The sequence below is a fragment of the Drosophila ficusphila genome, unplaced genomic scaffold (genome assembly GCF_018152265.1).
Source record: "Drosophila ficusphila isolate 14025-0441.05 unplaced genomic scaffold, ASM1815226v1 contig_197, whole genome shotgun sequence".
Classification (NCBI taxonomy): domain Eukaryota; kingdom Metazoa; phylum Arthropoda; class Insecta; order Diptera; family Drosophilidae; genus Drosophila; species Drosophila ficusphila.
Window position 1 is genome coordinate 2,935,957 of NW_025064091.1, and position 15,895 is coordinate 2,951,851.

The following is a 15,895-nucleotide window of genomic DNA, read 5'->3' on the forward strand; positions in this document are numbered from 1 at the left end:
CTACCTGGCCGCTTGCAGCGCCTCGATTCCGCTTCATTTGATCTCGCTGGCACGGATTGCCATCTTCATGATTGCCATTCTGGTCCACGGACGCTTGGTGGAGGGCACTGCCCGTCTGGACTTCTTGTGGCAACTGCAGGCCTCCCAGGAAAAGAAGGAGATGGACGTGCTGCAGGAGTCGAACAAGCGCATTCTGCACAATTTGCTGCCCGCTCATGTGGCTGCACATTTCCTCGATGCGCAATTCCGCAATAATATGGTGAGAACTGGGTGACCCACTGTTAATTTTAGAGAAATCGAACTCAAGTTGTGATGGAGAGCTAGAGGGACAAAGGAAATCCCGATCAATATCTCTGTGGCACAATTTAAAATGTTTCGTCTTTATAAACTTTAGGTTTTTGGTTGTTTACTGAAAAAATGTATATAAATATTGTAAAGTTTATTGTTGGATTTAATATTGATGAATCTACAGACTGTACTTTACAATATTTCTCCTCAATTTGTGGTTTATTTTGTATTGCATTTTATATTAATAAATGTATCACTTTTCCTCACAGGAGCTCTACCATCAAAGCTATGCCAAAGTAGGCGTAATCTTCGCCAGCGTTCCCAACTTCAATGAGTTCTACACCGAGATGGATGGCTCCGATCAGGGACTCGAATGCCTGCGTCTGCTGAACGAGATCATCGCTGACTTTGACGAGCTGCTCAAGGAAGATCGCTTCCGGGGCATCGACAAGATCAAGACCGTGGGCAGCACTTATATGGCTGTCGTGGGTCTGATTCCCGAGTACAAGATCCAGCCCAACGATCCCAATTCGGTGAGGCGCCACATGACGGCGCTCATTGAATATGTGAAGGCGATGCGACATTCCCTGCAGGAGATCAACAGCCATTCGTACAACAACTTTATGCTGCGAGTGGGTGGGTATTCGACATTGAAATGGGATATATAGGATCAGTTACAAATAAAAGTATTTCAAGATCAACCTGCAAGAGAAAAGGCTTAAGAAATAGATTCGAAAACGAGTTGGTTTTAAATTAGTAAATGGTTCGGAATATCTGAGAATTAGCGAAGCTAAGCAAAATATTTCTGTTTCCTTTATTTCCTATACAAGAAAGTATTGCAGAATCAGTAAAGGCTTCTATTACATAGTTTCTTCTAATAATATTCCCAAGATATCAAAACCCGAGATTTATTTAAATGTAATATCCCCTTTTTGAAGGCATCAACATTGGACCCGTTGTGGCTGGTGTGATTGGAGCCCGAAAGCCGCAGTACGACATTTGGGGCAACACGGTGAACGTGGCCAGTCGCATGGACTCCACCGGAGTGCCTGGCTACTCGCAGGTCACCCAGGAGGTGGTGGACAGCCTGGTGGGCTCGCACTTTGAATTCCGGTTAGTTAACTTTAATAAAGAAATAAATAATCTTACCTATAATCGAATTCCCTTTTTTTTAGTTGTCGCGGAACCATAAAAGTGAAGGGCAAAGGCGACATGGTCACCTACTTTTTGTGCGACAGTGGCAACAAATCGCTGAACGGCGAGGTGCGGAATGCCATGTCGCTGCCCCAGAGCCTCCATGCTCCGGATTACTACATGAAGGTCTCCCAGTTCCCGGAGAATCGGGTGAACACAGACACCTATAGCAAGAAGGAGAACGGACATTTGTACGCTGGCAATGGTGGCGAGGAGCAGCAGTTGCTGCTGCAGCACCAGCACAAACAGCTCGATCCGCTGCCGCTACCCGCACCACCGCCTCCAGTGCACCACCATCTCCACCAGCAGCAGCAGCAGCGTTTGAATAGCAAACTGCAGAAGCAGCCAATCTTCATGGCAAATGGTGGCTTGCCCAATATACGAGAGAATGGCAACGGTCACAATGGCGAATCGCAACAGCAGCAGCAGCAGCAGCAACAACAACAGCAGCAGCAACAGCAACAACAGCAGCAGCAGACGAATCATGGTGGTTTTATGGTGACCACAACGACGACGACACCGCCGGCTGCAGTGGCGGTTCCCCTCCAGCCCCTCCAGCACCACCAACTCCAGTTCCAGCACCATCCTCTTCCCGCAACAGCAGCAACTGTGGCAGTGCCGCATCAGCACCAAATCCTCCTGCACCACCAGCTCCAGTTGCAGCACCACCAGCAGCAACAGCAAACGAATCAGATTCCGGTAATGTTGCGCGAGTTTAATATCATTGAGAACCCGACAAATGGTGGCCGGCATACGCAAATGGAGCAGCTGCCGCCGCATCACGGCAGTCTCGATCCATCCAATGGATTGGGAATGGGAATGGGTGCGGGATTGGGAACGGGAATGGGAATGGGAATGGGTGTGGGTGTGGGTGGAGGGACTGGCGTGATTGGCGGCGACTGCTTCATGATGCCACGGCGAGATCGCGATCGAGATCGAAATTATGCGCCGCCCCTAAACCAGCATGGCCATCATCCACCACCGCCTCATCACCTCCATTCGAACCTGAATCTGAACATGAACATGAACATGAACATGAGCATGAACGTGGGTCAGCACCCGACATCGTTCACCAGTCTGGGCTATAGCCACTGCCGGGAGAGCGAGCCGCTATTGCATGCCAGCAGCGTCGCGCCGGTAGCCAAGGTGAGTGAAGACGAAGACGAAGACGATGAAGGAGCAGCTGCTCCCGAGGAGCATCTGCTCTGGAGCAAGGAGATCCTCCTCTGAACCGCCACCACCACTCAACCACTCCTCAGACAGTGCCCCACGTAGCCACCCACGTAACCCACCAGTAATTACCTACCAGTAACCAATTACCAGTAACCAGTTACCCAGTAACCAGTTACCCAGTAACCAATAACCAAAGACCCGAAACCAAACCCAAACCCGAACCGAAACCCATGTCCATCCCATTTGTAACTAATGCCAAAGATTATGAATAGACTTGTATGTATGTAAATGTGAAAACAGGACCAACTTAGGATGATAATGGTTTTAAGGACTTTAGATTTATACGCATTATGCAAGCGGATCAATCATTATGTAGCACATTTCATGGGTATATGCCAAATATCGATTTAAAGCTTAATTGATTCCGTCTAAAAACCAATCTCTTTAAGGTTTAGCTTCTAAAGATCTTTTTTAATGGCATTGTCGAACTTATGAAATAGGAATTTATGAATTTTATTCCTATTGAATTTTAATTGAATGTTTTTAATGAGACTCTCATTGATCTCAAACTAATAATATTACTTGAAGTGTTGATGACTCAGTTTAGTTATTTTATATCAAATTTTAAAATGAAAGTTTTGGTTCTCTTTACAAAGATTATTTATTGTGACTAAACTTTTGAAGTGATTACGCATCTGCCAAAAATATTTAAAAAGTAATAATAAATAGAGGATTAAGTAATTGAGCAGGATTTTTTAAAATAGATTTATTGTTTTTTTTTTTAATTCTGAACATTATTTAAAATATTTAGCAAATTCATTTTTGCCACGTTTTTTACATGCCAGTCTGTTCGTGCCCCCGATGCCCACTCCCCATATCTATATATACCATATGTGTGATCCAAGTGTCTAACTCTCTGTGTCCACTCTTTGCATGCCCGCACATCTATCTCTCTCTCTCTCTCTTTCTCTCTCTCTCTCTCTCTGTCTCGCTTGCTCATGTCCGACTAACCACGAAACCCCAGATCATGCCCATGCAGCATGCGCCAAAGTACGAGCCACCACGTTACACTTCTCCCCACACCGTGTTGTCGCAGCATCAGCATCAGCAGCTCCAGCATCAGCAACTCCAGCATCATCAGCAGGGGAATCCCCTACAGGATCAGCAGTCGAAGGATCACCTGCAGCAGCAGGAGCAACTGAATCCGCAGCGACAGCAGCAGCAGCAACAGTATGCAATGTACTCGCAGCAGCCGCAGTTGCCGCCGAAACCGGCGCTCAGGAGCTACATGAAGCCGCTGCCGAAGCTACCAGCCGATCTGGAGGAGAGCCGGGACATGTCCTCCACGGATGACCTCAGCTCCCGGCCGCACTCGCCCTCGATGAGCAGCTCCGATGAGAGCTACTCGAAGACCACCGAGGGCGAGGGCGAGGGCGACGGCGATGAGGATTCACCGCGCATCCTCAACGGCGGAAGTCACCTGCATCGCAACGGTTATCACTTGCCAGCCGGAGGAGGATTGGTGAATCCCCTGCAGTGGCTCTATCCATGCGACATCCAAGTGGATCCCACATCGCCGGTGGTGGACATGGCACAGCTGCACGACTTCGAACTGAGCTCCACCACCGAGAGTCAGGGCCATCACACCACGAGCAACACCACGAGCAACACGCAACACAAAGGCGACAGTTGCAACAGTTTCGATTACCAGAAGAGTGCAGTTGGCTTGGCAGCGGGAATGGCTCCAGCCGCGTCCACCACGAAGTCACCATTCGAGAGGGAACTGCAGCGCCTGCTCAATGAATCGTCGCGTGCTCGTTGCTTGGCCAATCCAACTGGAAGTGCAACTGGAGGAGCGGCAACCAATGCCATTTCCATCACAGATCATTCGGCTAGCAATGGCAGTCGCGAGTTGAGTTACTCCATCAGCAATGGGAAACTGAGTTCCACCAATGGACTGGCAGCCACTGGATCGGGTTCGGGATCTGGTTCCGGATCTGGTTCCGGTTCCGGTTCGGGATCGGCGGCGGGCAACGGCAGCGGCGGCAGTGGCAGCAGCAATGGCAATCTCAGCGGCGGCAGCGGCAGCCACTCAAATAGTGGCAACAACAACAGCAGCCACAACCACAAATCCGATCAGCAGCAGCAGCAGCATGCGGATCATGATCTGCCATCGATGGCCACCGGTGGTGGCAAGTTGCCCGGAAGCAGTAGCTTCATGATCGCCAAGCATCCGGTTGGCTTGGAGGCCATCAAGGAGATAACGCGCAACAAGAATCCCTCGGAGTCGAGCCAAATGTGAGTACACCATGGACCAGTGATGGGAAACTGTTTTTTTTTTTTTTTTTTCGGTGGTCAAGAGGTTATACGAATTCAGAATGGATTAGTTTTATATTAATTCAAATAGTTTTTGATGGTACAAAATAGAAGGAATGAAATCCAAGTACTAAGTCATTTTTTGCTGATTTAAAGTAGTAAGTTAAAGTAGATTGTAGAAATCCTTGGAGAGAATCAATTTGAAAAAAAAAACTATTTTTTAGGGTTTAAGAAAAGTCATAATTCCTTTAAGAGATTATTTGAGATTATATTTGGCTTATTCCTTTATCAAACCCATTTTGTTTGTAATATTAATATTTTATAAACTTATTTGTATCTCCTTTTAAAAGATATAGTATTCCTTTTAAAAATTTTGTTTATAAATGATAGGTTTTAGGATAGAATTTAAAATTCATTGTTGAGATAATTCACTTTTAAACATTTTTTAAAAACATAGATTCTAAATTAGATTTATTTATATACCTTTACTTTAATTACAAATTAATATTTTATACCCCAACCAGTTTTATTTTCTGTTAAACGCACTTTACAATAAACCCACCTACCTGATACACTTTTTCCCATCGCTGACCATGAGGACAGCTTCCATTCCATGTCATGTGGTGAAGGCTCGCCGCTTTCATAACCGGTGTTTGGGTGGCCCTGTGTTACTTAACTTTTACTTAGTAGCTAACTCTTTAAAATATCTATTATATTAAGAGGTAAACCAATAAAGCGATTGTGATTCTTGCAGGCAAACCTCGGACACGGAATCCTGCGAGATCCTGCACGAGAACCGCAGCCAGATGCATGTGCTGGCCATGCTGGAGATGCAAACGGCGAAGGAGCTGAACGGCGGTCACGTACACCATCCCCATCCGCCGCAGAGGAGCCATCGCCAGCGGCCGCGCTCCAAGGAGCTGCAGTACAGCCACGAGAGCCTGGACGGACTGGATGGACCGGCGGTGCAAGCGGTGCAGTCGCAGCAGCGCCACCAGCGTTACCACCACCACCACCATCACCACAGTCACAGTCACAACCACAACCACCAGCAGCAGAGGCAGCAGCACCACCAACAGCAGCAACAACAACAGCAGCAACAGCGGTACAACCATGTGCAGGAGCAGGAGGAGCGTGACGACACCGAGGACAACCTGGCCGACGAGGAGTTCGAGGATGACGAAGTGGGTCGCGATGTTCGCCAGCGGCGTCTCCAGAAGTCCGATCTCAGTCACAAAAGGGGGAAATTGGTGGGGCAGGCGAAGCAGGTGATCATCACAATGAAGGGGGAGACGAGGATGAGGACGACGACGATGAGGATGAGGACCACCAACACCACCAACTCCATCACAACCATCAGCGGGATGGAGGACACAGGGAGGTTGCTCCGCTCACAAATGGCAGCATCCGAGGTTTGGAGGCGAATGTGATAAACGACGAGCTGAAGTACGGAGCGGCGCATCTCAACCACCAGTCCATGGACTCCAATCCCTTGGAGAGCCAGTCGGAGTGGTCGGACGACGACTGTCGCGAGGAAGCCACAGGTGATAACTCTTTACACTCACATTCCTTACAGTGGTGGCAAAAATATTGGAAGGGCAATGTTTAAGTATGGTGCTTTGTAACAATTTTAGTTAAATGAAGCTGGGATTTATAAGTGTTTTCCTTTTAAAAGAAATTTGTTAGCCTATTTATTAAATCTAATTCATTACCTTTAATTTTAATCTTTCCTAATTATTAAATTGATATTATCTTATATTATATTAGTTTAGTTGTGTTGCTTTTCAATGATTTTAATTCAAAGAAACAGGGACTTATCAATTTTTTCTTTTTTGAAAAGTAATATATTTAAAACGTAAATTACATTCAAACGTAAACTATTTCATAATTATAATAATCCCTCCTAACAATTAATAATTTTTTTATATTATATTAGTTTTCCTTATAAATAAACATTTTAAGGCACCTTTAATTATTTTTTCCACCTCCGTATATTATTCTTTAATAAACCAACTAATGTTTTCTGTTATTCTAGGAGGAGCTGAATCCACGGGCTATATCACAGATGAGCCCGGACTGGAGAACATCTCGCTGCTGAACGAGGCGGGTCTCACCGATGCTGAAGGAGCACTCTCGGATGTTAACTCACTGTACAACGCACCGGATGTGGATGACACCTCGGTGTCCAGCAGGGCCAGTTCCCGCCTGCTCAGCCTGGACTCGCTGAGCGGATTGTACGACTGCGATCTGGACTCGAAGCACGAGCTGGCCATCGTGAATGCCTCGCACAAGATCTCCAGCAAGTTTGGACAGCCTACCTCGCCGGCACAACAGCAGCAGCAGCAAAATCAGCAGCAAAATCCGCAACAGCAACAGCAGCAGCAACAAAATCAGCAACTGCAGCAGCAGCAAACTCAAGCCCAATCGCATTTGGCTCCGGTTCAATTTCAATCAGCTGAAGAGCTGAGGGAGTAAAGATAAAAAGATAAAAAATATTGAAAGATTGAAAGATTGGCGAAGATGGGAGCGTTAAACACTCAACACGTTGTTATTGCTATACGCAAATGGTGTCTAATAATTTACAATAAACCAACCTAAACTAAAGTAAACTAAACTAAATCTAGAGATAGGCAACAGATATATTATATATATGAATATATTTATGTAAAGCAGAGGCACTTAAAGCTGATCTATGGCACTTTTAGATGTAAGTCCGTTTACTTTACTGCGGCTAGTAGGTATTAACTCGTATATATATATAGTATATGCAGAAAAATCTATATGTGAACATGTAGTCATTGGTTACCCAGTTAAGCGTTCCAGTTACTATCCCGCGTGCAAAAACAAAAACAAAAAAGCTAAATACGAAATTAAACTTGATATTTAGCCGCGAATTCGAGATATCCAAATGCTAATCCATGAATTCATCATTTAGTGCGCTTAGTCCTCCTAAGGATTTAATTGTGGCGAAGGGAAAGCAGTTAGGCTTCCCCATTAAAGTCCCATAAATATGTTATAAATGTACGAATATATATATAAATGTATATGTATCATTTTGATAATCGAATAAGCAAAGATTTGGCCATTTATACGAAGCCACAACAATGCATGACAAGCTGTAAATAAAAACCAAGTGTTATAAATAATTTTCCCCGATATTATTGTAAGGCTGGAAAAAATGCCTTTAGACTGCGCCACCTTGAATTCGAATTTTACATTTAAACGGAAATTGAGAAATCTCATCGATTGATGGATAATTAATATATTTAAGATGGAAGATACGTAAATCATCTGTTGGTTTTTTATTTTTTGTTTCTTGTGTGAACCTCCAACGCTTTTTGTTACCACGCCAAGCGTCTTTTTGACCTTATATGTTGCCTACTCTTGGGCTCAACCACAAACTGGCTTAAACTTAGCTTTTGTATTCCAAATATGATGTTGCGAATTTTTAGTTTAAGTTCCAGAGTTCTAAGCGGAGTGACTTTAAGTGAAACTCCACTCTGTTGGCTGCTGCACAATTGTCAAAATTCATTTGCTAACTGCTAACTTCAGTGTAATCGTGTCTGTAAGATCTGTAAATAGGATACATAATATTATATATGATATATATGATTTACAATTACTAGAAACGTAAGATGCAGAGACAACATATTCTTGATATTGTTTCCCCGACCCAAAAAAATATAACCGAAAACACCAAACACCAAGTAATGAAGTGAAACTGAAACAAAATCTCGTACAACTGTGCAAATGATAAATAAGAAAAATGTAAACAAACAAATCCATATTTTGTGTGTGAAACTTTATAAAGTCGCCTTAGCAGCGCCAAATATTATTAATTGAACTACACGAAGAGCAACAACATTTAACGATAAAGGCAACAAAAACAACCACAGCTACTGCAAAAAACTGCAAACAGCCCACAGATAAAACTTCTTATGCAAATATAAACACGAATAGCGCAGATCTGTATACATCAAATATATATGTACATATAAATGAAACGGAAAACAAGCTGGAATAAATATATCTATATATAAATATATATATATACACATTCATATGATTGTACACGGATGCAGAAGATGAGAAGAAGTTGAAACTAAAACTAAAACTAAAAAAAAAAAAACGGTGTGCAAGTATATTTATTTTTCTGTACTTAAACAAAGTAAATGGTAAAGAATTAAACATTATATGCAATGGCAGCGATCTGTCTATATCTACACAAATAGCGGTGGTAAAGGGCCTTATGAGCAGGATTACAAAGTCTGGAGGTCTTGGATTTATGAATGCAATTATCAAGTTGGCTGTTCCAAATTCCATAAATCAAATAGATTAAAAAATCATTTGAACATTTCCTTTTTTTTTACAGAACTGGCCCTTTAAAACGGTTTGGTTAAGAATTAGGGTTTGAATTTTGGGTTTAAGTTAAAGGCACAAAAAGAAACCTAAATAAAAGAAATTATTTTATAAGTAAAAAGACCAGAGAAATGATCCCTTGTGGGAGTTTTGGTTTTGGAAAATGGAACAGACCTGTTTGGATAAGAACAAAACCCTACTAGAAATACATAAAATGTCAGCATATCAAATATGTCAAAAAAAAAAAATATATATACAAAAATATAAACATGCTTGTGGCGCATTTATTTATTTCAGGGAAGGGATCTTTTCAACATTAAGTTTACAATTACTGGAACTTGGAAAATAGTTTGGGAATATTCCTTTGGCTAAACTCGCAATCAGAGTCTTTTATTTCATTTTTTTTTTTTTAACTTAAGGCTGCCGGTAACAGCTGGGCAAATATTCTGGCCCACACTGGCTGTCTTGGCTAGTTGGTTTTGCACTTGATCTGTTGGCTTTTGTCTACTTTGCATTTGGCTTTCAATTGTTGGGTTGTCGTCGGGTTGGCAGTTGGGCCAACATTTGAATGGCGAAACTGGTAAGAGGGTCATCACGACACGTGCCGCTCTTTCTATTTGTTGCAATGTGTGCTCTCAAGGGATGCTATTTGTATTTCCATACCAGCAGGGGTTGCAAATGGTTCTATTATTTTTTAGATTATTATTTTTGCTTTTATTTGAGCCAATTTGCCGAGCACTTTGTTCGCTCTTATTGAGCTAACTCCAAAGCAAATATTTTTAATGCCTTCGGTAGTGGATTCTTGTGTTTTTGGGGGGTTCACAAAATATAATACTTTCTAGAAAAGCACAGGAAGGAAATAATATTTCCATTAAGTCGTAGGGTTTTTCCATATCTTAATGAAAGCCAGAATTCTTCAAGGTGTTTCTGCTCAATCTTTTAGGTTCTTTTCAAAAGGGCTGTAAATAATAGATTAAAGACAAAGAGGCGTCTGTTTTGTTGTTTTCTCTGATTTTTTTTTGCACTGCTCATTAACTTCTTTTTCTCATAACATGATGGCTTTTTTAAAAAACAATCAGTGATACCAGTGGCTCAGCGGCGAAGAACTCTCAGTGGGTTTCCACAAAAACACGGCTGTTTATCACACTGATCGAATGACGTCTTTTTGGGTGGGGGAAAAGTGGGAGGTGGAGCCACCCGTTACATATTTGAACACCCTCCCACACACAAAAGCTGGGCGGCAAACTCACCTGGGACAAATGAGACACTCCGGCGGTAAATATTTAATCAAATGTTGATAAAAAAAAAAAAAAAAATGGAAAAAGAACCGCTCAGCAGCGATTGCCATAAAAGCCGGTGGCTTCGTGGAAATCGCCAGCAATCAGTTGCCGGAATAGAAATGCGAAGCACTGCGATCATCGTCTGCCTCTCCTTGGCCATCGGAGTCGCCTCCGCCACGGACTACTGCAAGAAGAGCTGCGGCGGCACCAAGAATCTCGGATGCGATAACAATGGGGTGAGCTCATGGGATTTCTCTTTTCGGTAGGGTTTGGATAATCCAATCTCCAACGATGGAGATAAAAATGATATGGGAGTACTTTGGATTTTACGACGAAAACAAAACAAGTTGTAAATCTTTGAAGTTATTTTTTTGCATAATATTTTTGGTAACTCCTTTGATAGTTGGATAGTTAGGCAATCAAAATATTGTATCATCTTATTTTAGATTTAATTACAATTTAATTATTAAAAGAAGCCAGCAAAGAACAAGCTTATCTTGACATAATAATAACATCTAATGTTATTTTTCAAAGATAAAAGATGACTCATTCAATTTTTTTTTTGACACCAACAGAATAAATAAAAACAAAACATTTGTTATCAAGAAAACAATGGTTATTTAACTTCACATTCAAAAATTTGTTTTAAATATTTGCTTTGTAGAACTGACAAAAACAGAAAGCAAAGCTGGTGCTATACAATTTCATAATTAAATTTGAAAATAAATTATGGTTGCTCAGTTGAATTTTATATTTTTTTTTTCATTTCCAATTTTCTCTAATAAATATATATATATGTATTAACTTCCCACACAAAATCATATATAAAATATGTAAATAAATATTTAAATATTTTTGTTTGTTAACCCAATGACTTTATATTAAAATCGTGTAAATATTTAATTTATTTTTAGGCCTGGGATTCGAGTTGTCCCAGTGATGCTGCCCTGGTTTCCCTGACTTCCGCGCAGAAGGACGCTTTGGTGGCCAGGACGAACCAGTACAGGAACATCATCGCCGGAGGATTGAATGCCAACTTGAGTGCCGCCTGCAGGATGGCCACCATCAAGTGGAACGACGAGTTGGCTTACTTGGCTTCCCTGAACGTGAAGAGCTGTGCGATGCGCCACGATGGATGCCACAACACAGATGCCTTCGATTGGTCTGGCCAGAATCTTGCCTGGATGGGCTACTACGATCCCCTGAATGTGACCCACTATCTTGAGTGGGGAGTGGACATGTGGTACAGTGAGCATGTGTACACCAAACAGGCCTACATCGATGCCTATCCATCGAACTACAATGGTCCGGCAATTGGACACTTCACTGTACTCGTTGCCGATCGCAACACGGATGTGGGTTGTGCAGCTGCCACTTATTCGGTTCCTGGTCAGTCCTACAAGGCCTTCCTACTCGCCTGTAACTATGCGGCCACCAATGTCCTCGGCATCAAGATGTACAGCTCCTGCTCGAAGGCAGCGAGCAAGTGCACCACGGGCACCAATCCCAGATACAAGTACCTCTGCAGCTCCAAGGAGGTCTACGATGTCAACAACCTCAACTACTAGTGATTGTGGATCAATAAATAACAGCGTTAATTGGGCTATCATTTTTCAAAAGTTTACAAAATTTATTACTTTTTGGAGGATTAAGAATTGGTAATCAAATGGAATTTCTTTTTAGAAGGGCTCAAACTAATTTTACTAAAGGTTTTTAAAGGTTTACTTATAAGAATTAAAAAGTAAAGAAATTAAGCTCATCTATACTTCTATACTAATATTATAAAGAGGTAAAATTTGTTTGTTTGTTTGTTTGTTTGTTTGTTTGTTTGTTTGTTTGTTTGTTTGCAGGGAATAGGCTCCTGAACTACTGGTCCGATTTAAAAAATTCTTTCACCGATAGAAAGCTATATTATCGTGGAGTTAAATAGGCTATAATTTATTTTGAAAAAATTAAGGATCCGTAAGAAAATTGCAGTATTGTCGCATATAAAGTGAGTTGCTACCTCATCACACTGACAAACACGCTCCCTTAGCATTTTAACTCAATTTTTGTGTTCACTGTGAAATTGTGAAAAAAAAAGAATTTTTATTCAATTTAAGTTGAACTGTGAAAATTATGTTGAACGTGCATTTGAGGATTAATTCACCATTCTGTCCATAGTCCAAAATGCTTAGAGGACGACGTGCAAACATTGGCCGCAGACATCCAAGCCAGCAACAAGTATATTCACAAAACTTAAGCGAAGAAAGACAAATGAGCACATGGAGATCATTGGCATCATTCAATCGCTTGGTATTCCAATATGATCCCACTGCGAAATACAGTGATAATGAAAATTTAGATATTGGACCAATGGCGACTATATACCGATATTGCAGTGCGTTAAAGTTTAAAAGAGAAACGGCTGGATTGTGCTGCGCAAGTGGAGAAGTCAAACTGGAAAAGTGTTAAATAACCATCTTTCTATACTTCCATATATTTGAAAAATGTTGCAACATTGACTTTTATGTTGTTAAATTGTGTTGACCAGCGAAGCGGACACAGGCCCTCTAGTATGTAAATAAAAATATATAAACCTAGAAATGAAGGTAATTAATCATTAAGTTAACAATTAATTACGCTATTTGCTGGCAATTATTGTTTCTTCAGCAGAACTGCTGAGATATCTGTTGTTTCTTCTGAAAGATAAGATATACGATTTCAGATGAAGGCTAGTCTTGGATGTAGAAACACAAATACATGTTGCTTTACTTCCAGGAAACGTTGGTTACCATTTGATAAGATAAAAAGTGAATGTAATAATCGAATCCTAATGAAGTAATGTGATGATTAAACTCTTATTACAATTTAATAAATCTTTACGATAAAACACAGGAAGATTTCCAGAAGCAGTAGTTTATTTTAAATGATAAAAAAATAAGCTTTAGTTTAATTTATTTTTATTTTTTGTTTTGCTTGCTTGTCTCCGCAATGATAAGAAATGAAAACAAACTAATAAAACGCTATGAATCCGGTGGCTTTACTTAAATGGTGCCATAATTTCAATACTAATTGAACTAATCGCGTTGGTAGTTGGTCTCTGCACGAGCATTTTCGACTGAGGAAGTGCTCCATAAATCGATCCTCAATCGGTTCTTGTCGAAAAAGTCTGCACGAGGATGTGACCTACCTCAAGTGACTTCTTATCTACAAAGTTATCATTGTTGACTGGAGAAAATGTTTTTTTATTTATTTATATGGCTTTTTATATACTCAGTCAGGAAGGGGTTATTTTTAAAGGTATTAAAAAGTGAGAGAAATGTTTTATTTAAGTATTTTAATACTTATTTTACGATAAGTTTCCTACATTTGTTTGTCCTCATTTCTAACATTTATTGAACATGTTAATTAAAGAATTAGTTTAGTTATTCCTTCTACTCTAACTAATATATAATTTTCGCTTAATAACCACTCAATTTTCCCTGTAAAATAAATCTAATCTTATATATAGTTATAGCTACTTGGCGAAACTGATTGAGCGCCACCGAATTGGCACTCGTAAATATAAGGCGTTCGATTAGATTTCGGCCTGGTCTGCAATTCAAATGGGGTTTTGGCTACAAGAATATGGTACTATATTCTACTGATTTATGAATGCACTTGGGGCACATCCACCTAAAGATAAGTGGCTAAAGATCCGCTATAAAAACACAGTTCTTTGCCGACGAACAAACAGATCGATTTTCAGTTCAATCGAAGTCGCAATGAAGTCATTCGCAGTGCTGGCCATTTTGGCCGTGATTTTGGCCATGGCCCAGGCCACCGACTACTGTTCGTGGGACATTTGCAACGGGGGATCGCACATTGCCTGTGGCCACAGCAATTGGTGGGACAGCAGCTGCCCGGGAGACGCCCAACTGATCGACATCAATGACGACTACAAGTGGGTGTTTGTCCACTCGCACAACGATAAGCGAAACTACATCGCCGGTGGCTATGATCCCAACCACAATGCCGCCTGCCGAATGGCCACCATGGAATGGGACGACGAGCTGGCCTACCTGGCCTCCCTGAATGTGCGGCAGTGCAACATGGTGCACGATAGCTGCCACAACACCGATGCCTTCAAGTACTCCGGCCAGAATCTCGCCTGGCAGGCATACTCCGGCGATCTGCCCGATATGGGATATATCCTCGACAACAGCGTGCAGATGTGGTTCGACGAGGTGCACAACTCCAACTCCGGAATCATCGCTGGTGGCTACCCATCCGGATACAGCGGACCGTAAGTTTTCGTGAAGGGTGGCGTTACTATGGGAAATATAGAATTTTTTTTATTTTTTTTGTGTGTTCAAATAGTATGAAAACAAGTGCAAGGTGATAAAAGAATATCTCTCTTATGAGCTGTGTATACAAAGTAATTAGTTATATAGTTAATTCGAAAAGCATTCCTACCAGTGAAATTAGCTAAAACACAGATAAGAATTTAAACAATGCAAAAAGTGCTCAAGTTCCAGCTTAATATATATATTCCATTTATTTGGGAATTTCACTGATTACAACTTAAAAACAAAGAAGAATTATGAATCTAAAGTTCCTTAAATAATAAAGTTCCCTTAAAAAAGGAATATAATTTTCATAAATAAAACATTATAGTTTTTCAAATGTATAAAATAATATTTTTTATCTACATTTTAAACTTCTTACTTATTAAAATAATCAGTCTGAGGAATATTGACAAACTATTTTATATAACATGATAAAATATGGAAAGGTTAAGGATATATTATCGATTTGATTTATTGCAAGCCAACCTGCTGTTTTACTATTAATCCATCTCAGATACAGGATTTTTTATTTACTTTGATGTATTTATTGCAACTCTTCCTACTCATCTCCAGTGCCATTGGCCACTTCACTGTGATGATGTCGGAGAGGAACACCCGCGTGGGTTGCGCAGCCGCTCGCTACAACCGCGATGGATGGAACCAGGTCTTGGTGGCATGCAACTACGCCACCACCAACATGATCGGTCGCCAGATCTACTCCAGCTGCGACTGGGGAGCACAGGGTTGCGGATCCGGAACCAATGGGGAGTTCGGAAACCTCTGCTCTCCCTCCGAGTGGTACGATGTCAACAGCTGGTAAGCCCGCCCGATTTAGCATTATCTAAACAATGGGAACAGCAAATAAAAAGTATATATAAAGCCATTTCATATAATGAGATAAACAAAATGTTCTTTTTATTAATTTATTAATTTGGGGTTCGAAAATCTAATAAGTAAAGAAGGATTTCTTTATTT

The 15,895-nt window shown here is 41.2% G+C and overlaps 3 protein-coding genes across 3 annotated transcripts in view; all 3 read left to right on the forward strand.

Moving 5' to 3' along the window:
* Positions 1–8,117, forward strand: part of LOC108097512 (Ca(2+)/calmodulin-responsive adenylate cyclase) — a 38,589-nt gene extending 30,472 nt beyond the window's left edge. The window contains 8 exon segments of the mRNA XM_017199828.2: positions 19–259; positions 558–924; positions 1,227–1,401; positions 1,464–2,628; positions 3,680–4,953; positions 5,726–6,221; positions 6,224–6,515; positions 7,007–8,117. Of these exon segments, the coding sequence (XP_017055317.2) occupies positions 19–259; positions 558–924; positions 1,227–1,401; positions 1,464–2,628; positions 3,680–4,953; positions 5,726–6,221; positions 6,224–6,515; positions 7,007–7,446 (4,450 nt within the window). The 3' untranslated portion in view covers positions 7,447–8,117.
* A 2,590-nt stretch (positions 8,118–10,707) lies between these two features.
* On the forward strand, positions 10,708–12,229 carry LOC108097516 (antigen 5 like allergen Cul n 1). Its single transcript, XM_017199840.2, has 2 exons — positions 10,708–10,846; positions 11,525–12,229. Exons 1-2 carry the CDS (start codon positions 10,730–10,732, stop codon positions 12,176–12,178), a joined length of 771 nt encoding a protein of 256 aa, XP_017055329.1. The 5' UTR covers positions 10,708–10,729; the 3' UTR covers positions 12,179–12,229.
* A 2,086-nt stretch (positions 12,230–14,315) lies between these two features.
* On the forward strand, positions 14,316–15,827 carry LOC108097515 (antigen 5 like allergen Cul n 1). The gene is made up of 2 exons (XM_017199839.2): positions 14,316–14,877; positions 15,494–15,827. The coding sequence occupies exons 1-2, from the start codon at positions 14,357–14,359 to the stop codon at positions 15,738–15,740; spliced, it is 768 nt and encodes a 255-aa protein (XP_017055328.1). The 5' UTR covers positions 14,316–14,356; the 3' UTR covers positions 15,741–15,827.
* Positions 15,828–15,895: the final 68 nt, after the last annotated feature.

Coding starts and splice junctions, on each gene's coding strand:
- LOC108097516 (XM_017199840.2), top strand. CDS start 10,730: ATGCGAAGCACTGCGATCATCGTCTGCCTCTCCTTGGCCATCGGAGTC. Junction 10,847..11,524: donor TCGGATGCGATAACAATGGG/GTGAGCTCATGG, acceptor ATTTATTTTTAG/GCCTGGGATTCGAGTTGTCC.
- LOC108097515 (XM_017199839.2), top strand. CDS start 14,357: ATGAAGTCATTCGCAGTGCTGGCCATTTTGGCCGTGATTTTGGCCATG. Junction 14,878..15,493: donor CCATCCGGATACAGCGGACC/GTAAGTTTTCGT, acceptor ACTCATCTCCAG/TGCCATTGGCCACTTCACTG.